This window comes from Alligator sinensis, unplaced genomic scaffold (assembly GCF_000455745.1).
Source record: "Alligator sinensis unplaced genomic scaffold, ASM45574v1 scaffold1274_1, whole genome shotgun sequence".
NCBI classification, from domain to species: domain Eukaryota; kingdom Metazoa; phylum Chordata; order Crocodylia; family Alligatoridae; genus Alligator; species Alligator sinensis.
The window spans coordinates 454886-481438 of NW_005842570.1; the positions used below are offsets into that span (position 1 = coordinate 454886).

Consider the following 26553-nt stretch of genomic DNA (forward strand, 5'->3'; position numbering starts at 1 on the left):
ACACACACACTTTTCTCCCTGACTCATGCATCATTAATGAGAAAAACCTGCACTTTGACAGTTTAACAATCTGGTCGATGTGCAAGCAGGAAAAGAATTTGTTTATGAGAGATTAAGATAAATTAACTGGAAAGCCAACAGGAACAAGACAGTAAAACTAATTTAGGCAATAAATAAAGATGACAACTGAATATAGTGTTCAGACACTATAGTGCTAAGAGTCATTGATACTGAAACAGAAAGAATGCACAAAAGAGCAAACATGAAGCAGGTTGTTATTTGACAGTATTTTAAAATAGAACTACAGGATTATTAGTTATTTCTGATAGCAGCTTGGTTAATTTTTTAATTAAAAATAAAATCATTACATCAAATTAAAACAGCCAATGAACTACTCCATTTTTAAAAGGTACACAATTTGGCTACACAATGCTAAAATGCAAAATAAAATTAAATTAAATTAAAAAATATGAAAATTAATGAATCTGAGAAATTCCTTTCTAGCTTTATAATCTAGTGCATGCATTTCTTAATTTACCTAATTCAAGAAGCTGCTTGGTCAGCATCATTGCTTTGTCTAGGTCCCCTTGCTGATACACAGCATAACTCAAATAGTCTAGAACAGAGGTTTTTTCAATAGCAGACACCTCTCCATCATCTAGCTGTTTCAGAGCCTGTTCCATCCAGAGCTCTGTATGGTAGTAGTCAGCCTCAGTATATGCTATCCTCCCCAATTCAAAGCAGTCTCCTGCTGTTAAAAAAGACTTGTGCTTCACACCTGGAGAATGCAAGAAATGGACATGACAATATTATGAGTCAATTTACAGAACACACACCTACAATCAGTTGTCACATTCTTAATCTTCATTATGCATCCATCTTCCATTTGTAATTAACATTCATTGAGTTTGGTAACATTTTCTTTTAGTAGTTACTAGCCATCTTAATTTTTTTTAAGAATGATAGATGATATTAAACATAAGTGAAATTAACCCAAGTATAAGATTTCTTTTCTAATGACTGCAGTTTTAGAAGCTTTAAGCAACCAGAGCCTGGAACAGGTTTTCCCATATACAGTTTGTTGTTTCTTTAAAAAGATTATTTGGACACACCTCACTAGTAAAGGACAAGTTAGTGAGGATGGGAGAGAAACCAGGGTATAAATCAGTAGCTGCACAGCTGCTAAAGATTTTGAGGAAATTCATTTTTAGAAACAGTCTAGAAGGCCTCTCTTTGAAAGCTTTTAATTAAATAAATCTTGGTAAGTAAATTACAGATTGCTACTTTTGCCACTGTAATTTAGAGACCATTAAAAATCTAATTGTATCTTGCAAAAAGTATATTAGAGGCATGAAACAGTGAATAAAGGAAATAATGCAGAGATGACATCTTATCAAGTAAGAGCTTTTACTTTCACACTTACAATTTTGTTCCCAGTTATGTCAGAATTTTTTATTCTACAGAATATTAACGCTGGCTTGGGTCCAGGGTTGGAACTAATGCCTCAAGGCTGTGTTTTGTCTTGTTAGAGTTTTCCAGGGAAGACAAGCCACAGGACACTGTGACTTAAGTTTGCTGCATTTACACAAACTCTTTCAGGGATGTCAGAATAACAGTGTTGTGCCCACAATTTCTTAAGCCGTGCCTTTAATTGGAGCTCTAGTCTTCATAAAGAGGTGAAACCACCTTCAGAGGAACAAGGCATAACAGAAAGGCTGCTGGAAGCCCACCCCACTTATTCTCTTTCAAAAGGGAACAGCTTTAGGTCTGTTACAATTAAGCTGTATTGTAACGCAGGTCTGATTTGGATGCATCCTACAGGAAACCTCAATAGTTACCATGCACAGATGAGAACAAAATGTAAAGGAGATTTAAACATGCATCACTAAGAAAGGTCATACAATAACCATACAGCAATGATAATTAATAATTGTATGTGTGACCTTGCAGTGAAAATTATGCTGTACAACCAGCCAAAGTAGCTGATCAGTACAAGAGAAAAGCCTGAAATGGAGGAGATCCAAGAGTAGAAAAGTCAGTTGAACTGGAGACCGCAGAAAAAGAAAGAATACACCCAAGACCAAGTTAATAAAAAGATGACCAAGATAGATAACACTAGATATTTAGTGTTCTGAGTGGTCTGGGCTCTCTTAGCTCTGGAGGTCAAGAATATGTTAATTTTAGAATAAAAATAGAAATAATCACTGAACAAGACAGGTTTGCTGATGCCACTATCAAAATGTTGTCAGAAATCAGGATTATACAGTTTCTACAATACTTATTTTCAAAACTGACAATAAAATATGGCCAATATTCACTTAAGACAAAAATAAAGTACAAAAAGTTCCCATCTGTTGATGAACAGTGATTGAACTACAGGGTTAAAAAAAAAAAAAAAAAAAAAAAAAAAAACTTTTTTAAAATTTGCGAAAAAAAAAACAACCTAGGTAAAAAAAAAAAAAAAAAAAAAAAAAAATCAGTTGTTAAATCTTGCTAGAATAACCGAGACCTGAAAACAAAAGTAAACTTTGGAAGCTATAAGGCACATTTTCCTCATTTTAAGAGACATTAGAACAGAATGTGTGCTTGGGAAAAATATACATAATTTTCCAGTGATGATTTACCATATGGAATGATAACACACTTTACAAGAGAGAAAACTGGTATAGCTAACACGCTCTCCTTGCATTATATTTCCCAGAGACAAACCGCTTTTTTGCAGACAAAACTGTTAAGTATTATTTAAACTAGACCTGTACAAGTACAAATGATTTTGTATGTTTGTCTCTCAAACCCAATTTCTTGTTTCTAAAGTTTATACATAATGTGGACTCAGGTAAACCTGTCACAAATCTGTTTAAAGCTCATGACAGGAGTTCCCCACTCCTCCCAATATTCATTCTACTGTGAACTTAAAAATACAGTTTAACAGTGCAACTTATTGATCACAACAGCCACTGGGAAAGAAAAAACAAGAACACAACAACAACAAAAACTATAAGTGGGGAGAAGAGGGGTGTTTAAACTAAAACTGGCATTTTTAAACTTTACTATTTTTTTTCAAAAGTGATCCAGGGAAGCTGTGGTCAAGGCATGCACTGTTTTACCATGTAGCCTTAAAAGGCTGTCCCCCCACCCTCAAGGGAAAATCCTAAAGCTTGCCCTGCTCCAAACACTCTTTGGTACAGTAGGTCAACATCACACTGCTTTACATAATAAGGGACTAGCTGAAGTTTAGGAAACAGGGCTTCCCCCTGCCTCTCTTTGTAACAGTATGCTAGGCACTTAACAGACAAGTGCAAAGGAAACATCCCTCAAAGTGGTGTACAATATAGATAACATGGAATAATTTAACAATTATTTTTCAGAATTAGTGCAGGTGCCTCTTACCTGGAAGATTTCCCCTTGAAAGGGTGTCTGTATCCAAATTGTATGTGTCCTGGAGTCTTAGGAGAGCTTTGGCAGCACCAGTCTGATCTTCATCATTAGGGAAATACTGGCGCTGGATAGTCATATTGGAGATAAAGCCTTAGGAGAAAAAGAATATGGTGGGAAAAAGCATCCAAGAGGTCTAGCTATGCTTCAGACTTTACATTAAAAACAGTTTATATGAATAAAACTGCTTCCTAGTTACTGTAGGAAAGCTAATCTCAAAGCAGAACATTCAAATCAGAAGCTCTTACAAAAACTGCCCATTTGGGGTACACTGAAGAAACAGTACCCTGTTTGTACAGGTCAATAATATGCAAACACATAGCAAATGCCACCATACATCCGAGTCATTTCAGGAGTGTTCTGACAGGTCAGTAAAACAGAATAGTAGGTAAGACCAACCCCACTGACATTCCAACAAAGGCACACCAACACCAACAAATGAATTCCAACAGTTTCTGTATCTGATGCATTAAGAACCTTCTTCCAGAAGGCTCCTAATGAAGCACTATGGTAATGGTAAGACATACTGGGAACAAAAAAAAAGAAAAAGTGGTACTGCGACTATCCACACAGAACTAGCCCTAACAACTGGATGCAGATACGACATCCTCATTATGGAGTAACTTTGCCCATATTTTGCAGAATAAATTTACTCCAGGGTTGCCAAAGATCTGGCCCAGGGATCCCCATCATTTGCTCCTGGGACTCGAGAGTTGGCCCAAATACAGCACATGGTGCTCACCAGACTGGCACCACATGCAGGTTTCAGGACTCTGGGACTCCACTGTGCAAGTAGCACCTGCCCCAGCCAACCTGGGACCGCACCTGCTCTGGGACTCATCACAGATTGTGCCTGGTACAGGACCTGCGCTGCATGTAGCATTCAGCCCAGCTAGCTTGGGGCAGACACTGCGTGAAGCATTGGTCCCAGACTAGCTGAAGCAGGTGTCACATACAGCGTGCATCCCAGAGGAGCCCTGCATGGGCACCACGTGGAGTGCATGTTGGATCCAGCTTGCAGGGTGGGAAGCGGGGTGGGGTCTGTGGGCCCAATCTGGCCCATAGAAGTGGAGAGCCCTGTTCCACTCAACCAGCCCTTGGGGCCGATGAGTTTAGCACCCCAGGTTTACTCCACAATAAGGAGCGGACAGAAAGTCAGTTCTTCCAAACTGGCTGCTCAAAAATCAATGTTATTACAGTGTAGAGCCATTAGATGGCAGAGAAGCCTGTCTGCATTTAGCAAATGGCTACTCCAGACAAAAGTGGCAATAACAATAAGAACAAAACAACAGGTATGGCAGAATAACTTTACAGCAGAGAATGTCATTTCATCTAGAGCAAATGCTAGGCATAGGGTACCCGTTCCACTTTTCCTCTGGAATAAATGTGTCATGTGTTGCACTCACTGATAATGCCCCAAAACAAGTACTGGAGTAGACTTAATCCCTAACTTCACACTGAAAGAGCTGGTTTACTCAGGTGTCAAGTAAAGAAGTTTCATAGCATTATAAGTAATTTTCACATTTCATGTGAATTAAAATCTTAATTGAAACCAGAGAAGGCAGTTTTGAATGCCAGTCTTTCAATTTCTTTTTTTTTTTTTTTGCTCTCTGTTGCGAAAGGAGAATTTGATAGGGACCAGTATTTTACCCTACAGCTAAATTAATAGCATTAATCACCTAGTCCATGCAAGGTTGAAAGAGAAGTAGAACAGATGCAGGGGAAAGAAGGCTGATCTACTGAGACAGGGGTGACGCATAGCGGGTGCTTGCGGGTGTACCTGCACCCCCTGCACGTGGCAGTGCACCCCTGCAAAAAAGGCGCTGCCAACAGCCACCCCACCAGATGCTGGTGCCACCAGTGACGTCTGCAGGCAGTCCCTGATCATCCCTAGCTGCTGCGTCCCTAGCCGCTGCCAGCAGTGCCTGTGGGTGGTGGCTGACCCGTTGGCATTCGCCCTCCCCCTGCCAGTGTTCCCTGCTCACCACCTCTGGGCTCCCGCCACTGCCAGCACAGCCGTGCCTCCCCAGCCGCCAGGGGCACGCACCGTTCATGTACTGAGGTTTAGGTTCTACTTATCATAAAGTAACAGTAAGTGTGCACAGGTACAGGCATCGGAGATTAGCTGATATACATGAAAACCCACCTCTTCCTCCTTAGCAAGCTGTTTGCATGTCTGAATCCTTAGTGACACCAAACCCATAGTTCAAAGTCAAACATGGCAATTTAGAAATCCCAGCCATCTTAAATTTTCTAAAGTGAACTCAGTAAGAACTTACTAAGAGCTTCAGGCTTTTTAAACCTCTTTGACTTCACTATGTGCGGGCCGGGAGTGACCCGAGCCCTTTTCCGCGCTGCATGTGGGCTGTGGCCAGCAGCCCGGGCACGCCGGGTCGGAGAGGGAAGGCCGTCGAGCTGGAATTAGGCACAGACACGTATCGGTAGTTTTAAAGATTGTTTACTTACACCGAGATGGCAGTGGTGTAGGCTGGAAAGCTTGATTGAGTTGCAGTTACAGACAGACAACACAGACGGTCTCGTGGAGGTTGCTAGGCTCCACGGTGCAGAGCTCCGGATGCTCTGGGTGAACGAGCCACCAAAATAGAAATCGTAAATACGTCTTTTCGGCTTGGGCGGAAACTGCTCATGCCTCTTATACGGCTAACAGGCCAATCGCTAGCCGCCACGCGTGAATAATTTAACACTAGCCAATCACGGAGAACAAATTTGCATACCGGTGGCGGGAACTCTTTTGCACCGTGCATTCCTCTTGCAACATGAGCAATGCACTCTGCAAAAGAAACTGCAGAAAAGGCAGGAAACTCGTCCCTGCACCGGGGTTTTCCTCTGCAACAGGAAACTCTCCCGTGCAATGGAGCTGCAACTTGGCGGGGATAATTCTGGTGCCGAAGCACACACAAAATCATGCCTTTGGGTCATGACACACTACACTTCTCTTCTTTCCAGAAGCAGCTTCTAAAAAGCTTCTGCTACAGTATGGCAAGCTTCTTTGGGTAGATGTGATATCTTTTAGTAGAAGAACTTGAGTAGCTGAAAAAAAAGTTCTTTAAAAGCTTTTGGGGCACCAGCACTCTTCTTCAAGAATAGGGAGTCTCTGCTGTTTTGAGATCTCCAAGGAATGAAAGAGGCTAAAAGTGTGACAGGATGCTAGTGAGACTATAAATAGGTGGAAATTAGGAAAACAAAGAGTAGGGATGGGAGGGGTGGAAAACAAGGGGGAAATGAGCCAAAGGTAAGCAAGGGAGACTTTACTGTAGTTGAGATCTCCAAGGTAGGAAAGAGGCAGTCAGTGAATGAGTAAATAGCTGGAAATTAGGAAGACAAAGGGTAGAAAAGGAGGGGAGGGGAGAAAGTAGGGGGAAAAAGAAAAGTGTAAAAGGTAAGCACAGGCAAGTACCTGTCATAAATCCAATGTCTATATTGGATTTATTGGATATATATCCAATCATATTGAGTCCATGATTTTTTGTATCCAGTAGATTTATGAAGTGGAGTTTGAAAACTGTTTTGTAACCCAAAACCTCTGCTACAGTATGTGGCATGTTCCTTCCATTCCATATTCTCTGATTCTCAGTTTTCAGCTCCGTCTACCATCCCCCCAGGAAAAATTCAAAGCTATAACTTTGTTTTATTTTTTAGTTTATTCTAGATGCCCATCCCCCTACTATCTGCTCCATCAAAATTATTTAGCCCAAGGCCCTACTAACTGAAATGTTAAGCCTCCCTTCACAACTATTTGCAATATGCTAGGATTTCCTTCAGAAACCATTCTTGTACACCTGAAGATTTAGAAAGACAGCCCTGTATGTCATGATGTATGTGATTGGAAGGCTATTTTTGCTTTTCCCCCCTTCACTCCTTTCCCTCCGGTTCCTTCCTGCCAAAAACTTACAGCAAGGATTCTGCAAAAGACTGGCATGTTTCTGAACAAAGGTTTCTACTCATCCTGAGCACACACTGGATTTTTCAAGTTCAGAAATAAACATTTCTGAAAAATCCAGTTTGTAAAAACGAAAGACTTATTAGCAGTGGGAGACAGTGGGATGATAAAAAAAGAACCACCGCTCCCCATGGATTTAGAACTGAAGTACTGATCTGATTCTTTGTATCACTGTAGTGTTAGGGTAGCTTGTTGTTTAATGCTTTGAAGTTGCACCTGCTTACAGTATTGTTTATATTTTAGCCTTATTTAATCATTGCTTAAGTTTTGTCCTTATTAACTTTTTATTTTTTATTATTAGCTGGTTCTGAATTATTTTTGTAGAGCTCATAGGTGCTCATTATGTTATATATTTTCTTTTTATCACTGTGAGAAGTTCTTTAACATAACAGCAACAGCCTTGTTACCAGCTCCAATTAACCGAACTTGGCACTAACCAGCTGAATCAGAGGGATGAAAGAATTGGATATATTAATGAAAAGTGATAAGGGACACCCATGGACAATGCTGAAAGTAAGACACCGGCCAAGTTAAGAGGCATGCTTGTAATGGGTCTGTTAGACAAAGAAATATGCTGACAGGATAAAAGATGAACAGTATGCTAACTTCAGAGAGACCAATCCAAACGTGAAGAGTCAAAAGAGTCAAACTGAAGAACAACTTAAGAAGAAAGTTTGTCATTGTCATAAATCCAGCCTTCAACACCTGTCTGAACCATTTCAGCCCACAACATACCATTTGCTTCCAGGAACTGAATGGCTGTCTTTTCTGTTAAGCAAAGTAACATCTGGGATTGGGTGAGATTATTGTACTGAGTATTTTTCTCTCTCTGAATATAAAAACTGCTAAGATAATACTTGTTGTATTAATAAAGTTAGACTTTGATTTTAGGACACCGAGTTGTCCAAGCTGTTGAATTTTAAGACAATGAGTTGTCTTCATTCATATTTCACGTTCCATTTAAGGGTTAATTGTGCTTTAACGATCCCTAAGCACAATCTGGTGGACAGTGGTGCTAACAGTAGTTTTGTTGCTGAACTTCCAATCCACTACCTTTCTGTAAAGACCAGAGCGCAAGATTGGTTAGGTTATTTACCAGTGTATCACCATTTTGCTAACAAGAGGATATGAGCTTTAGAAGTATCCGCATGCAGGCAGAGATATCTTGCAGAGAGGCTCACAAGTCCGATTCCAATTATGAAACTGGAAAGATATAAATGAAAACACTAACAAAATGTTTGACTCTTATTTGTATTTTGAGTATGGAAACAGAAGCTCCTCAGCCTCTCCAACCTGTATTTTTGGTTAACACTGGAATGCTAGTGCAAGACACAGTAATATTAAAAAATGAAAATTGCCAAGACTTACCATCTGACATGTCTTTCAAGACCAGGTTCTCCAGCTCAGCCCACTCAGTGTTGAGTCGCTTCATTAACTTGAATGCATTTACAGGATGCCCCAAAAATCCTTCTGGGTCTTTTGTAGCTGTGTCAGTTAGCTGATCTAACTTCTCTGCCCATCTGTAGAAAAAATAACATTGAATAAAGCTCTAAGAGACTCTGTGCCTTGTAAAACTGCTATAGAGCAAACAGACTCTTTTGGCTGATGTAGCTTCCAATACAATGTGCATTCTTTTACTTTATATGCAAAGAAAAATAATGCCACCTCTTTCACCAATCCTACAGCTGTGATAAGTAGTTGCTCTCACTACCTTGCAATAAAGAAGCTCTATGCACCAATAAAATATATCAGCTGATACACAGTATATCATAGGTAGGAAGCATATAGTTACTTTACGAAGTTTCACGGAGATCAGTTAAATACAATTTTTTTAACCTAAGTTTTGGTAAACCCAGTATACTTCAATATAATTTGTACTTTAAAAGTTACTTTCAATATACTATCTGACCCAAACGTATTTTTAAAGGAGAAAGTTAATAACCCTAAGATAAAAATTAGTTCCTAAAAGTGCTCAAGGCTGGTCCATGGATTCCACATATTGTAAAACTGTATTTCATAATTTAACCTCTCATGCGGAGCAATTCTTAAAGTTTCAAATAAAGCCTCTCAAACCCACTGAATACCAATACAGAATTGTATTCCTGAATCTGCAGCAGCCTGAAAAATTACTTTTCAAAAGCATGAATAATCCTTATTAATCTTAACTGAGGGCTCACTCAAACTTAATTATAAACACTCCTGAGAGCTTTATCTGCTGCTTGTTAATGTGCCTGTTCCAGTATTCGAGGCATCTTTCATGTCTTCAGTTTTACTAGAAACCTCAACTGCCTCTTGCCGATGTGCAAGCCTCCATACATGCTTAATAAAGCAAAACAAAACACAGCAACCTTCTGAAAAGGGAATGTTGACAGGCAGAGTAAAACTAATGGAATGTGAAAAAAGCCAAAAGGGGTATCATTAAGAAAATCTAACATTTAAGATATTTTAACCTCTACATAAAAGCCATCACACAAGCAAGCAAGAGACCCTGTAAAAACTGAAATCCAGCCTGCTCCAGAATAAATGAGGCCTTGCTAAGCATGTGCCCAAACACAAGTTGCCTGCTTTTCCCACATTAAGTAAGTATTTTATGGCAGTTAAATATACAGCAAAGCAGGTTTTTATTATGCATGCTTCATTCCTCTGCTGAAGCCATTAGGCGTCTTCTCTTTGCCCACAAAGGCCCTTGGACTGTCAAAAACAGAAAAATGGATGTGGCTCCTTCTAAGTATTAGTGCAGCTGAGGTTACTAGCAAATATTATGCTCCTTACAAAGGTTGAAAATACTGAAGTCTCACTTCTAGCTTCTACTAAAAAAAGTACTTTATACTAGGATTTCACTGACTCTATAGCACTCATACCATAATGAGACACCTGTAAAGCAGTCATGAGAAAAGTTCATGAAAAATGTAACTAAAGTTAAAAGTTAGAAGTCTTTAAAATTAACTTGAGTTAAGTTAAAAGTTAAATATTTCCACTTTAAAAGTTAAGTTGATTTGTGAAAAATGTGTGAAACACGGTGAATTGCCTTTTAGCATCATTTTAAATTTTCAAATGCAATGAGTGGGTTTCTTTTCCATTAGCCGACAGAACCACGCCAATTTATTCGGAACTCACCCTGCTTTATTTGGAAACAATGTTGTACTTGGCATACAGTTTTCAGAATAACAATTTACAAATACCTATGCAATGTTAGATCCTCCTCACCCTCTCCATGTGAAGTACTTTGTAAAAGTCAATGCATCATATAAGTATACCAGAATAACAGAAAGGAGATATTCATAGCCAGGTAACAAATGAAAGCTGTTTCCACAGAAAACCTCTGTTGTTACAATTTTTATTGCTAAAAAGGTAACAAGAGGGTGTGAAATAATGTAGTTGTCTGAAAATCAAAATTAGACTGAAATGAGAAAAATCAGTTTAAATGAGAAAAAGATGTTTAAATGTTTAGTTGCATAGCAGAAACTGTTTAAACATGCTTATTGAACTTCAGCAAAAGCTGCATTTCAAAATTTACATCTGACAATTTTCCTCTTCTGTTTTGCAAAACTAAGTCCCCACTACTGAACAATTGCTCTACATGGTCAGATGAGGGAATGCTTGTGTTATAATGAATGAATAGTTTTTTCATGGTAGGTGAAATCTCAGGTAAGTTTCTCACAGATGAGAAGTAATGCTCAACTTCTTGGGCCCTGGGCTGCTGGTTCTGATCTTCATTACAATTAAAAAAAGTCATCATCTGCTTCACCCTCACTACTTGCTCCCACTCTTACTGGGATCAATGTCTCTGCTTGCTTGTGCTTGTTCCCTCTCCTGCAGCCAACTGGCTGCTCTGTTGACTTCCGCAAATGCACAGAAAATCCCAGCATGAACTAAGGAACGTTGGGACTTGTAGTTCTTAAGAGACCATATCTCATAGTAAGGCACACTACTCTCTCTCTCAAACAAGAAGTCCTAGAGTTTCAATGAAGAAATATCGTTCCATGCAAGTCCTAGAGAGTGGCTGTGTCAGGAAAAACACTGGGAAAGCTGGGTTTCAATTTTTAAAAATTGTAATTTAGACTTTATAAAAAGTTAAAGTTAACCTTTTTTTAACCAATTAAAAGTTATCCATTTCTTTAACTTTTTAACTAGTTAATTAACCAGTTAATTCCCATGACTGCTGTAAAGTAACTAAAATATTAACCTTGTGGCTGTACAGACCAAATGTGTCACTCATATTGGTTACTATACCATAACTCCATCACAACCCACCTGGAAATGCAGGTGTCCCCTGTTTCCCTCTCCCCTCCCCCCTATACAGGGAGATAATGGATTCGGTGACTGCACTGAGCCAGTAAAGTTATTCATAAATCTAATGAATGAATGAACAAAAAAGCAAGCAAACAAGCTGTAGCTGAAGAGTGGAGCCCCATGAATTTCAAGGGCAAGGTATGTCTAAAAGTCAAATTATTTTATTTGGGTATCCTTTATTTTAACTTTTGCTTTTAATCTGGAAACATTAGCATCAGTATAATGTAGACATTCATCACTGATGCTTATGCAGCACAACTTGCATTTATCCACCTGTGAATGTTCAACTTCTCTGCCTACTAATTTGAAGCTGTAAGGATTATTGATAACATCCCAAACCTACAAAAAGATGTACTATATAAAAACAACATCAAAAAGCCCAACACAAAAGTTTCCTTCTTTCCCCCTCAATGTCAGCCTATACCTTGTAGTCTCTTGGACCACTGCCAAGTTTAAAATGTTATAAAACTTTTAATTCACCAGAATGAGAAAGTTAGAAAATAAAAGTATTTGAAAACTAGGCATCCCCTTCCCAGTTGTACAAGGCTTTGGCTCCTAAGCTCTGATAAACTGCAATAGAAAGGACCTTTTCCCTTAGCTCTACTCTTGGGCAATGACTGAGTCAAATGTAGAAAGAATAACAAAATGACTTGTTCTTATTAAATCTATGACATGTACAGCCAAGATATGTTTTTATAATGACTTACTAGTATTCACTTGTGAGGTTCTTAGTTACCAGTTACAGCTTCACCATGCTTAAGCAGTTCGGCTACAGTTAATACTAAATTTTTTAGTCCAGTGCACATCATAATATTCTCTGGAATGCACATGCATGCATGCACACGCATACACACAAAACAGCATATCTTTTGAAGAATTACATGCATACCTGGGAATCCTGCCAATGAGGATACAATAGAGAGCGCAAACTGATTAGAACTCACTCTCATAACATTATATAAAGAAAAGAACACCAGCTCAAAGAGACATTCATTAAGGACAAACATCTTAATTATTGTTTCTCCTCCAGGCAATAAATTCCTCAATTTGTTCAGCTTTGGGGAACTCTCTTGTACGTAAGGATGGAGTTACAGAGTAGTGTTATGAAACTATCCGCTTACTTTTTGATCTGTTCCAGCTTGCTCTCCTCTGCCTTGATATAATCTTTCAGTGATGTCAGCAGGTCTTTTTCTGTATTAATTAAATCTGTCATGTGACCTAAAAAGAAAAACAGTTTTGACTGATTATCAGAGCTCTGCTCATCATTCAAAAGGTGTTCCCACTGGAACAAACTGAGGGCAGGGCTAAGGGAAAAGCACACCAGAGATTGGTTAGTCATTTTGTATTTCTCTTTCTACCCATGAAGATGTCTGAAAAAGATTCCTCCCTCTTCTTGAGAGAACTTAGTGTGTTTTACATAGTCTGCTGCCATGAACACGAATGCAGCATCAAGGTCAGCACTTTGACTTTCATTTGCATCATATTTGGGGAGATAATATAGGCTGAAAAGGAATATACTTTTATTCAAATACATCTGATATATAGCAAATAAGGCAAAAATGAATTATGGAGCTACACAAAGCATTTGAAACACAATACTCTGACACAATACTTGCAGAGGTTCTCTCTACAAGCTACCTGTGAATTTTTTAAAGCAGGATATCAAGTAAAGAGATGGCTGAACTGGTTTACTTACTGTAAAAGCCAAAGTGCTATGCACGCTATTAAAAAATAACCATTGTGGGAGCAGAGGTAAATCCTGGAACATTAGCACTGTTATGAGTTCTTACCAAGAATTATTTTGTTTCCTCATTTGAAGGAAACCAAAATTATTTTCAATCTAATGAATGCACGTCCCAGTCCTCTGTCATTTTAACAGGATGATCTGAATAAAAACATTCCTCCAAAAAGATAAATCACAGAGGCACTGGTGGTGAGCTTCATGCTATACTAATTCCTGGAGCACACTGAAGAGTCAGTTGTGAAAGTTGCCAGACAGCGCTCTACAGTTATGCACTGTATATACAGAAGCTTATCTCACCAATCGAAGTGAAGAAGTCTGTATGGGCATAAGAATGAGGCAGAAGAACGCCCAGGACCAATACACACCAAACTTTTCTGGATGCCATAATTCAAGAGCTGTCACCTCACCATACACCTACAAAAGAAATGCGAGAGACTTGTTTACAATTGCATTCAGTCAGATTTCACTCTTTCTTGATGAAGAACAACTCTTTTTTACTCTATTTTCACTGAAGGTTATAAGAGAGATTTCTTTTAACAAGCACATTTTTTCCTAATTAATGCATACTTTTGCAATTACATCCCTCCTGGCTGCAGTCATCTGGGGAAATGCAATCTGACCACATTCTGCAAATAGCATCTGCCCTGTTCGCTTACAAAGTGAAAGCAAAAAACAAGCATGAAGCCACGTTTCTAGAAACAGTTTCAGCATTGTTGTGTTACCATAATCCCCCTTCTCCCCAACAAGATTTAAAAAATTTAAAAAGACTATTAAAACTAGACTCTGGTGAAGCTCATGTGCGCACATGCACACACACACACACACAAACACACACAAAAAACACACAGTACACTGCATAAAGATCTTGCCAATGTAAATAAAAAGCCCAATTTTCATCAGAGCCAGTAAAACAAGCTTCCTATGGAATAAACATAGTATTGAAAAAGATCCCATATTGACAAGCCCTTAAGATAAGTTATTTGGTCCCCATATCTGTACCACATTACTGCATGCATACAGTAACTTATTCAAAAAGCTACTTGAACAGCTGGCTTATAATAAGTCTTTAGAAGAGCGTGTAGTCCATCCATAGCAGATATACTTGCCAAACTTCCGCTCATGAACCACTGCCAAGTTCTGAGTTTTTCAAAGTCTTGGAAGCTTCCACGAGAGCCTAGAATTTTCTCACTACTTTGTAAGAAAAAGTTACATTAAAGTGTTTACAAAACTGAAAGCAATCTGGGTATCATCCAAAAGATTTAATTTTCATATGAAAAAATGTCCCTGCCTCAGACTAAATAAATCTGTTGCTTAGTGGGTGTGAAAAAGTTAATTCAATGTAGCAATCTTAGCTTTCTTCCATGCAGGATTTTCTTATATATTAATATAAAGCACATATATACTGGCAGCTTGCAAGAAGTACTGGAATCCTACAGGATGAACAGAACTATAAAAAAAATTCTTTGCTCATACACACAGGGCCCCAGTACAGTCAGTCTAGAAGGGTAACAAAGCCTCAGTTATGTTAAGGGCTGAAACAGTGGCATAATAATGGGAAGCAACTCGCTTGCAACTGTGGGCACCAACTGCCCCCACTACCCATGAGGGAGGAGGGGAGTGGAGAGCAGGGAGAGGACCCTAAAAAAGTAGAAGCAGCTGCACTGCCAGAGCAGCCACTATCATGCTGCTGGCAGCACAGCCAATGATGCTGCTCTACCCATACGCTGCTGCACTTAGGGTGCTGAGGCACCATGCTGCACTTCTGGGCTGAAGATAACTGAAACGTCTGTGATTTTCTGTCACAAAACAGAGTCGACAGTACTGGTCATTTACCGTACAAACTAGCATGCTGTCCACCTCTAGTACTTTAAGCTGATTGTTTTGCATAAAACAGTGTAGAAGTTGAAAAATATTTTAAAGATAGAGAGGCAATCAAATGTACACTCAAGTTCACCAGCAGGGTGGAAGAATACCTATGCATTCATCCCTTAAGAACCCTATTTTAATGTGATCAGAGCAGAAAGTGAGAGAAGCAGAGTAAGAAGAAAACTGTCTTACTCGCTTCTTTCAACACCCATTCCTGGGCAGGATCTCAAATAAAAAAATTAGTTCAAGGCTCGATTTCTATAGACACCTAGCCAGGGTCGTTTTGACCCCAGCATTCTTTCCTGCCATGGCAGGGGGTCGGACTTGATGATCTGCTCAGGTCCCTTCCAACCCTACCTGCTATGAAACTATGACACCTGTCTGTGAAGCACAGAAGGGGCACAGAATAGGTGACAGACAGTGCAGAGAGGACAGCTCCAGTGGAACTGCTACTGAAAACCGTGCAAGTGCTGCAAGGCCCAACCACCAGCAAAGCACCACAGTGATTGCAGTCCCTGACATCAGGAGTCGGCAACTAATGGCCTGCAGAACCAGTGGATCTGACCTGCAGATGTAGGGCTTTGGCTGTGGGCGCTCTACTCATGCTGCCACATAGACAAAGAGTGGCCTGCCAGGGCATATCTGACCTGAAGGAAATCACTCCGGCCCACAACCAGAAAAGGTTGCCTACCCGACCTCAATTTTATACAGGTCTAAGATTAGGGGCCTTCAGCACTTGACAGCTCCACAAGGAAGCAGAAAAACCTAGTCACCCCCCCCCCCCCCCCCCCCCCACCTGCTCCACAAAAAAGTTCAGAAAATCCTACAAAGGGAGCCCTGCAATTCTCCTCCTCCCCACCTCAGTCTTACACTGGTGCTTCTATCACTTAGCAAATCTAGAAAAGCCCCAAACAAAGATGCAGTAGATATGAAGAGAAGGGACATTTCTGCAGGTATATCTACAGAATCTCCCCAAATGACAAACCGTACTTGAGAAAAATGGTCAACACAGCTATATTAAATTGGAGATGCATCTTCCAGTACCCCTAGCTGACAGTCCTGTTGGCAAAATGTTGTAGTTTAGACCAGACTTTAGATGTGACAGCTCTGCAGGACTAACTTAATTTACACTGGTTCTTCTAGGGTATAGACAGGAACACAGGACAGTAGGGCTGGAAGGAACCTCACAAAGTCATTTATTCCAGTCCCCCGTGCAAGGCAGGATGGCCCCTGACTAGGCCATCCCATGTCATGGGAGACCATGTTAAAAGCCTTGCTAAAGTCAAGTTGTATCACAACTGCTCTCCCCCTAACCACAGAGCCTGTCACCTTATCACAGAATGAAATCAGGTTGGTCAGGCAAGCAGAACTGCTCTTGGTGAATCCATGCTAGTTGCTCCTGTTCTGATCACCCCGTTCTCCTCTGGGTGCTTCACAATAGATTCTTTGTGGACCTGCTCCAGGTACAGAAGTCAGGCTAACAGTATATAATTCTCTAGATCCTCCTTCTTCCCTTTCTTAAAGATGGACTTGATATTTGCATCATCCAGGGCCTCATCCAACTCCTAGAAGTTCTCAAAGAGCAGCAAATGGGCCTTAAATTACATCTGCCAATTTCTTCAGCACCCTACAGTGCATCCATTCCTGCCATACCAACTTGAAAGCATCTAGCTTCTTTAAGCAAACCCTGTACTCGTTCTTCTACTACCCTAAGCTTTGTCCCCTTTCCCATCTTTGTTAACAACTAGGCTTTGCTCTCATCTGGTAGCTGCCCCTAGTTTGTGAACAATGATGTAAAAAAGGCATTAAATACTTCAGCTGTCCCTGCATCATGCACAACTAGATTGCTTTCTGCATTTTGTAAAGGACCTATAGTTCCTTTGGCCCCTTACTTTTGACATACTTGTAGAATTCCTTTTTATTGCCTTTTAAATCTGTAACAATTGTACTGATTGACCATGCAATCAACTGTGCTGATATCAAAGGATATTATAACCTGTTATGATGCAACCCTTATATCTGTATGATTCTGTAGTGATACAAGTGTAGCAAAACTGCTCCACTTAACCCTTTCTTCATCAACCCTCAAACTTATGGTGATTTAGCTCACTTGCATCACTAAAAGATCATGCAGAAATAACCATTAGTGTAATAGTTATTACAAGCTCCTAAACAGTGGTTCTGTCTGCCCCACTTTACAGCAGCTAAAATGAACGCTTGTCCACGCTTGTCCATACTAACTCACAACAAGCATGACATTTAACACTACAAAATAATTAACTGATCCTGGGAACTTCCATGGCATTTGAACTGATTTATGCCAGATTTAAAGCTAATTTTATGCACTAAATTATTCCTCAATATTACTCAACCAATTTCAGTGGAAATATGTTAGAAATGAATCTGCTTTCCAACTGATCTATTTTCATTTTTTTTATTCATAGGAATTTACATCCATGTACTAAAGTCCCCACAGTACCAAAAAGAAAAATCTTCATAGTAGAAGTAGCTCTTTAGGACTTCTAACACAATTGCCAAAATTAGGGGTTTTTATTTCCAAGGAAGTTCAGCACCTCCTATGTATGTACCTGAGTAAAGCAAGTAAGCCTGTACCACTGCAAAGCATAAGCAGTTCTACCACACAACAAATATTTGCTAACTTTGGACTTATCAATCCTTTGGATTCACAAAGTGTTCATTCAGTACACTATACTCAATGAAAAAGAAAAATTACAGAAAGTTCTGTTCTTGTAATATTAAACCAAAATTAAATACGTTTCTTAGAAATGATAGTAATAGAGACTGATCTCCTTCCTGCACTGTGCAATTCTGCTAAGAGTTTTCCAATTAAATGGGACAGACTCTCTCAATGAGAGAGCCCACCTAGTGCGTTCTAGCAGCAGTTATATCTTCCTTTACAGCGTCCTCCAAAAGTCAGTCAGCCTTCCTAAAAGCTCCTGTTCCCAGCTGGAACTTCACTATCTCCTCCAACATCTCTCTCCATACAAACTTTCCCTTTCCAGTCACTTTAACTGGAGACCTGTATGGCTTCTACAGGAATCCTGACATCTGCCACTTCCAGCCCAGATGACTTTCCTCCCTGCTGGGACTCCCATTTAGAGATGCAAATTTCAGGCCACAGGGCAGCAAAGGCTTGGCCTGCCTCAGAACACAGTTACTAAGTTGTATGATTTCCAAACCAGCTGCAGAAGTCAATTGTAGACTGCAAACCAAGAAAAATAACGCTTAGCTAAAATACTGCAGAGTAGTAATTGGAAATGCCGTAAACAGATTTTGAGCGTTTTGGAGCAAGGGTGCTCAACCCCTGGCCTCCAGTGCCATGGTGAGTCCTGAGGGCCGTTGCCCTGCATGCTAGATCAGCCACGCAGAGCAGCACTGGGCCCCGATCCCAGCATTCAGGATGGGACAGGGCTAGCATGGGGCCCCAGAGCCCAATCCCAGCACATGAGACCAGAGCCCCAGTCCAGGCATGTGAGGCTGGGTGGGGTGAGCACTGCCTGGTAACACCATGCAGGATGGAGCAAAAGCAGGGGCAGTGTTAGGCCTGTTCATGGAGGATGGGACAGGGGCAGTGCAGGGCCCCAGAGCCTGATTCCAGCATGTGGGACCTGGCAGAGGCAGTGCTGGGCCCCAGAGCCTGATCTCACCACACAGAACCAGGTGGAGACAGTGCAGAACCCTGACCCTGGTGCATGGGGGCTGTGCAGTATCCTGATCCTGGTGCACATGGGCCAGCCAAAGCTGTGCAGAGCCCAATCCCAGTCTGCATGGTCTGGCCCAGCCCACAGCCTGGCCCTGTGCCACTCATCTAGCCCACAGGTTCAAAAGGTTGAGCACTACAGCTCTTGTGAGTTTAGTTTCTTCTAATGAATGACTGGTGGCACATCAAGAGTGGGAATCCTCAATGAAGTATAATTTCCCACTCCAACCCGCTTTTCCTTCAGTATAGGAGTGTAGAAACACAGGGCTGTAAGGGACCTCTAGAAGTTACCTAATCCAACCCCTTGCTCAAGGCAGGATCATCTGTGACCTAACCATTTCAAGTCAAGTGATGGTCTGACCTGGTCTTAAAAATTTCATGATTCAACAAAATTGTATATGGACAAAGCCTCCAGAACCTCTCTGGGTAGCCTGTTCCCATGCAACCACCCTTGGAATGAGAACATTTTTCCTAATAACCAACCTAAATTTCCCATGCTGGAATTCAAAACTATTGTTCCTAGTCCTGGCCCCTGTGAAGAAAGAGAATCATCTATGTCCAACCATCCTATCATCAGCCTTCAGGTATTTGAAGACATTGGCAAACCCCATCTCAGTCTTCTCTTCTCCAGACTAAATACTCCCAGTTCTTTCAGCATGTCCTCACATACAGTTTTTCCAAGACCTCTAACCCTTTTTGTCATTCTGCTGGACTCAAATTTGTCTGTATCTTCCTCGAAGTGCCAGGTCCAAAACTGGATGCAGTTCTCCAAGTGAGGCCTCACCCGTGCCAAAAAGAGCAGGAGGACTTTGTCTTGCAAGTGATGTGCTTATCAATACAACCCAGTATGTTATCAGCCTCTTTTGCAACAAGAGCATACTGTTGGCTTGTATTCAGCTTGTGGTCCACTGGAAACCAGAGATCCTTTTCTGCAGTACCACAGCCAAGCAAGTCACTTTCTGGTCTGCATCTCTGCATGTGATTGTTCTGACCCCAGTTCAGGACTTTGCTCTTATTCTTACTGAATTTCATTTGAGTGATTTCAAATTATCTATCTAGCTTATCAATGTAATTCTGAATTGTAACCCAACCCTCCAGGGGCCTAAAACTCCACCCAAGTTGGTATTATTTGTAATTTTACTAAGTGGGCACCGAATGCTATCCTCTCAATTAGTGGTTCTCAACCTTTTGCATAACAGGCCACAAGGGCACTGCCTGGTTTGTCTGTGGACTGGATCTAGATGGGGGTCCCAATCCAGTGCCTGGGGTGGGCATGGTGGGACCCTATCTGGGCACATGGAGGGGTGGGGAGGTAGAAGGCAACCTGGCCCCAGCAGAGGGGAGAGAATTTGTCCTGGTTCCACAGGGACAGAATGGGACTTGATGCAGCCCCAACCTAGCTCCTGGCAGGGTGCGGGGAAGGGGGGGTTGGGAGGAAAGAGAGAACAGTGAGTAGAGCCAAGCCCCAGAAAAGAGCCTGCAGAGGAAAGAGCGCAGTTTGGCTCCAACCCACCACAGGGCCTGGGGTTTAGGAAGTCAGCAGCAAGGGGAGGGTGGCTGTATTAAATTGCTAGCACTCCCCCACCACCAAATTTCCTGACCCATAGGAAACCCTAGGAGTTAGATGCCATGGCTCTGTGGGCTGTACTTGGCCATGGGTTGGAGACTGAACACTCCTGATCTATATCACTGGTGTAGGTATTAAAACAATAGTGAGCTCAGGACAGACTCCTCAGGAACTCTACTTGCTACCTCCTCCATTAAGTCCTTAATGACTACTTGTGACACATGATGATCTAGCTAATTGCAGATCCACCTTTCAATACTTTCATTAAGTCTATGTTTCCCTACTTTACTAGCGAGAATGTGATAGAAGACTACGGTAAAAGTTGGTTGTTTTTTTGTGTGACAAGAATCAAGGTATTATCACAGTTACTACTCTCCCCCTCATCCACAGAACCCAGCAGTGCCTTGTCATGGAAGGGAATACGCAGAGTGAATGTGACAGTCTGAACCCAGAAGGCAAAAATCTGCCACAACAGTATAAGAGACAGGATTTCAGTTAAAACTTCTGTGGATAGCACCTGATCTTACATAAGTTTTATATAATTTTGCAGTGTTTTTGATCAGTAAAACAGGGTCTAGCAAGAATGACCAAAGGAATAGGGACAAGATAGCAATGAAAAGGCTGAGACCATCAAATGTAGGTTTCTTTGACAGCCATTGGGACAGGCAACTTGTACTGTTCCCAATTATTCAGGGGCAGGGCTGGTTCACTTATAAGAGAATTATACATATACTGTGCTTTAATTGTTCATATTTAAACTCCCAAAATAAGACTGAAGGAGACTACAGGACACTTAAGGGAAATAGTAGTCAGGCTAGTTGCAAGTTCACATTTGTATGTAAATTAGAAATGTTATAACTCTGCTTTGCAAACCAGGTTTTGTTATGATGTTTGTTTCACTACAGTAACTGTAAAGTATTTCTTGTATCCAGAATATATGAAGCCAACCATAATCCCACCCACTCCCTCCCGTTCCCAGCAGAACATTGTCAAAAGCATCAATAATAGCAGTTATCTGACTTTTTCTTCAGTGTTCTGGGTCTGTAGTGACCAAGGAAGATTTGTGGATGGGTTACTGAAAGATAATGACTTACAGGAACAGAAATTTATTCTTCTCAAGCTTTAGCATCCCTAGTTTCCACCCCAAAACATTTCAGCTAGTTCCTCTAATAGCTTCAGCCAAGCAATTATCATCCCCAAAGAAGTTTCAGCAGTTTCTGTGGAAACAAGCAAGACTCTTAAAACAAAACAAAACAAAACAAAACAAAACAAAACAAAACAAAACAAAACAAAACAAAACAAAAAACAAACATTAAAAAGGAATTAGAACTAGATCAGCAACAAGGAAAAAAAAAGAAGTCTTTTATCAACCAAATTTTATTTTTATTCAAAACCATCTTGGCCTTTGATGTACATAACTAGGCAGGAGACTGACAATTAAAACTGGTTTTTCCTCAGTGTAGGTTAAACTGCAGAACTCTGTATCCTTCACAGGTCTTCTTCATCTGATCTCCAGATACCTTCCCTTTTAAAGTGCTCCAAGGGAAAAAGCTAATGTGAGCACCTGATTGACAGACTTGAATTTAATTCACTTTACACAGAAGTGGCAGCCAAGAATAAGAGAAATGTAACATCCAAGCATCTTTTAATGTACGGGTCCTCACCACAGTCACTTTTCCTATCCCACGCAGGGCTAAGTTACTAAGTGATAACTGGGTAACTTAAGGCACAGAAGCACTGAAGGCATATATACACAGAGTTGCTTCAAAACTTCAAGGCAGTAGACGTCTCAGGCCAATAAGTATTACTTGTAAGACATGGTTTATAAAGCTCTAGAAACAAATTATGGTATGATATGGATGACTAAAGTGTACTATACTGTATTTTACCATGAGCAACTACACCAGAAACTAAACATTTACATTTTTTACTTTGATTCAGATAAGCAACATAGAACATGGGAAGTACTCTACATTCTCCACTAGCATTTTGGTTTTACAGAGAGTATACTGGCATCAAAAAGAAAACATAATATATAATATTTAAAAAAAACAAAAAGCCTTTTCTTGATCACCTTTAATTAGGCTTTTGTGCTCACATATGGTATATGAAGGGGGAACTTAACAGATATTCTGGGTTGTTTTTACCACTGAAATAACTAGACATTCTAGTCAAATTCAAATCTTCCCCTGTGTGACAGGCAAGTTAAGAGCCCCTAATATACTGAAGCTTTAAAATGCGAGAGCCTTTCAGTTAAGTGTTTTATTTTGTTGCATCATGAAAAAAGTTTACCAAAAACAAAAGACACAAATGAACCACCCACAAAAACCAAAAACCAAGCTCCCTTCACATCTCTATTAGGGGCTAGCACACATTAAATCACAGTAACTAAATCACTGTTAGTTCATAGACTTTAAACAAGTAGGTATGTGAACAACTACTTTGAAAAGAAAGCAACTACATTTAAATTTTGCCAACCCTAACTTGACCCCTGCCCTCCCAAACACCTACCCACCCTACTTCAACACCAAAACAGGAGTTCATATACATACTTTTATCTGTTACCAAATCATTTTTATTCCCACCTATTTTTGTTTCTGTAGGAATCTGTATATGGACCCATCATTTGCATTTACTTACAAAAATGTCAGTGTACCCCAAAATATTGGCAATACAGCAAGAGCCCTTACCTCATTAAAATGTTCCCTCTCCCAATACTACCAGGAGATGGAGGCATTTCTGGAAATTGGTATGGTCAAGTTTTTTTTGTCTATGGGGTTCTCTTTTTCCATCTGGAACTAGAACCTTTAAACTAAGCTTTGAAACTAGGTAAATCAAGGTATAGATACTCTAAAAGAGGAGTAGTTTTGGCTGCATGTGTGACCCCCCCCCCTTTTTTTTTTTTTTGCGCAATGATGGACATACTTCTCTTTTCTACAAGTAGAGGCAGCCCATGCAAGACTCTGTATGAATGACAAGAACTTGGTTTCAAACATGCCATTTATTTATGCAGTGTTCTTATTTTTGCCTTAAGTTCAAACCTGTACACAAGGGATAAATCATCAAGTTAAAACACACATAAGCTCATTTTCTAATACCTCTTCCACACTTCTGTCTCTGGGCAGACACCTCTATAAAGGATTTCTTTTTTCTCCCATCCCTACAACACTATCCATCTTAATTTCTACAAGAGATGAAATGATATTATAATTTACATCTAGTGTTTTTATAGCAGACTTGCATTTCCTCCTCACTACTGATGTTCTAAAAATAAGTTTGCAAGATGAAGACTCCCACTACGTGAGAATATAGGTCAGAAAGCATCTCGCTTGCCATGGTTCTCTCTTGCTCCATATTCCATCTAGAGATTTTAAAGACTAAAATCTTGCTAGTTTGGGAGTTCCTTGTCATTACAAAAGACATTTATTACAATGTTTAATTGGAGTTACAAATAACTATAAAAAAAGTTATCTACTCATGAATATCATAGGAGGGCACCACTGCAACTTATAACAATTGCAAACTCAAGGAGTTGAGCAAAAAGATGAATTCTCTTACTATATTTTCTTTTCTCCCACCACTAAAGATTTTTCTTTGTAAGTCCTTGTATTCATAACGGCTCAGATAGCCTGTTATCTAATCACAGATACACAGTAAGAAACAAGTCTCAGACATCACTGCCTAAGTTTTTGAAAGAAAAAAAAAATTACACATTTCATCTTATGTTTATTACACAGGTAAAGCTGGGACTGCAACAAAAGCAAGCACATCTGTGCAGCACTGTTAACAAGAGAAGTGAAGATGAAGGGGCACAAACTCTGGCACACAATAGGCAGATTATACACCTTTGGTCCTCAGCATGCTGGTTCAGCCTGTGTTGAAGTCTATGCCACTAAATCTTCAGTGTCTTTGTTATGCCTTTGTTAACAGTGAGCACAAGATTAACAGTAGCATGGTTGCAGCCAGTGGTGCTGCAATTGCACCTTCAATTGTGGTGTAGATGAATCACAGGAAGAGCAAGATTTAAATTAACTCCTGTTACTGTAACAGTCAAAGAAAAGGCAAGGTAATCAAATCAAAAAAAAAAAAAAAATCTTTCAGCTGGAACTCTGAAATTGGACCAGATGGTGATCAGAAACTACAGGTGACTGGCACATGCCCACCCTGAGATTGGCCCCCCAACTCAGCACCACCCAGGACAGGGTAGTTTTTTTGCTTTGCAGGCTGGTGGAGTGCTGGGGGGCACTAAGCCACAGCACAGAAGTATAGGAGTGGATATAGGGCTTCTGGCCCACCCCTGGGCTCACCCACAAGTTGTGCCTCCCCAAACTCCAGAGGCACCCTTGCCAGAAACCTAACAGAGTACAAGGGTGATGCTATCTTACTCAGACTCTTACATCTTGAACCAGCAGAGAGCCCTTAGACTTATTTCCATCCCTGTTAAATAGGTTTGCCTGCAGGGTAGACCAAAAGTACGTTTTCTACATTTTACTCTGAAAGTTTCTCTTCAAGTTAACCTAATATATTTTGTTCTTTGTACCTCAAGAGCTTATTGAGATAGCTTCCTCCATTTATTAGCATCTTGATAGGAAAAAATCTTTGAAGGCTTCCAGTTGTAAGCATCCTGAACCCCCACTCTAAATCTATTTTTTCTAATTCAGTTGCATCAGCCTGAGGTGTTAAACCACACAGACATAGAAGTGTGAACTCTTCTCCCAAGGAGGCAGGCAGCTCCGCAAGACATTCAGGTGAACAAGAGCAAGTAATCAAGGGGTTCTCAGTAACCTCTTTGAGAGGATATTTAGGGCTTCCATGCTGAAATCATTGTTTCTAGAAGATGGCTGGACGCAGTCAGATTTACACCAGGTCTGCACAGAGACATCACATCAGAACACCTAGGGAGGACTGCAGTATAGAAGCGTAAAATAGGAATGTTTTCTTAAGCTCATGTAACAACACTGAAGGAAAACTGTATGTGTCCAAAGTCAAACCAGCCAAATTAATTCTAAGTCTATGAGCCATTCAAGAGCTATACACAGCTCTACTATCAGCAAACATCCTCTACCCCCACCTGGGGCTTCAGATGCTTCCAAATCCTTTGGCAGGGTTCCTACATGCAGGCCCAAGCCTATGGACTTGGGGTTTGGATGCCCCTGAGTTTTGCTTGTCCTCAGCCGTACAGCTGCAGAAGCAACCATGGGAAGAGTAATTTCTATAAAGTCAGTGTGTAGCTGGAAGTTGGCCAGTGGGAAGCTAACCAGGAGGCTCTCATAGGGAGTCCCATCTGCAAGCAGACAAGGGTGCAACCCTCCACTACTCAGTGCCATTTTAGTTATTACCTTGGCCAGGCCACTTCTCCTGCCACCACTGCAGTCAAGTTATTTTCCCCACATCAGACTTATCTGTATATATTTCACCTTCATTCCCAACTACATTAAGCCCCAAGAGGCTGGATCTAGAACAGGCTCCCCCAACAGAAGGAGGTACGGCAGCATTGCAAGCCTCCTGTCAACAGCAGCGAGCAGAGGAGTTTAACTCGGTGTCTTGAACAGAGGTACGTTGCTTCACTTCCAAGTCAGACTGCTTCACCCATAAGGCACAAAACCCAGGGAGAAGGGAAACAAAAGGGCTGACTGCCCCAACCGCTGCCTGCCCGATCTCCCCGGCACCGGCCAAGGGCTCTGCTAGGGGCCTGATCTCAGGGGTGAGCTAGGAGGACACTCAAGCAGCACATCGTGCCTCCCATCGGGCAGGGGACGCGGCCGCAGGATCTCAGGGCCGAGAAGCCCCACGGCTCAGGTAACCCCTCGCCCCAAACGGGAGGGAAGGAAAAAAAAAAAAAAAAAAAAAAAGAGGAAGGAGAGGGAAGGAAGGGGGACATGCCGCGGGCTCCGTGCAGGCCTCGCGGGGACCAACCCCGGGGGAGCTCGGCGCCCCTGCAGGAGCGCGTGGAGGCGGAGCGCTAC

At 40.9% G+C, this 26553-nt stretch overlaps 2 protein-coding genes across 6 annotated transcripts in view; one reads left to right on the top strand and one right to left on the bottom strand.

The window, feature by feature from the left end:
* P4HA1 (prolyl 4-hydroxylase subunit alpha 1) overlaps window positions 1–24164 on the bottom strand; it is a 54219-nt gene extending 30055 nt beyond the window's left edge. For 3 of the 5 annotated variants that reach the window (XM_025214165.1, XM_025214166.1, XM_025214163.1), the window contains exons 1-5: window positions 13731–13847; window positions 12811–12907; window positions 8765–8916; window positions 3391–3528; window positions 539–778 (exon numbers count right to left, since the gene is read on the bottom strand). In XM_025214165.1, coding sequence (XP_025069950.1) covers window positions 539–778; window positions 3391–3528; window positions 8765–8916; window positions 12811–12907; window positions 13731–13818 — 715 coding nt within the window. In that variant the 5' untranslated portion in view covers window positions 13819–13847. Of the gene's footprint in view, window positions 1–538; window positions 779–3390; window positions 3529–8764; window positions 8917–12810; window positions 12908–13730; window positions 13848–24145 lie in introns of those variants that run through there. The other 2 variants (XM_025214167.1, XM_025214168.1) reach the window with 2 other exon arrangements.
* Window positions 24165–24187: 23 nt separating this feature from the next.
* Window positions 24188–26553, top strand: part of NUDT13 (nudix hydrolase 13) — a 26509-nt gene continuing 24143 nt past the window's right edge. Inside the window, exon 1 of the mRNA XM_025214174.1 lies at window positions 24188–26141. The gene's annotated coding sequence lies outside the window, so the exon portion shown is untranslated. The remainder of the gene's footprint in view (window positions 26142–26553) is intronic.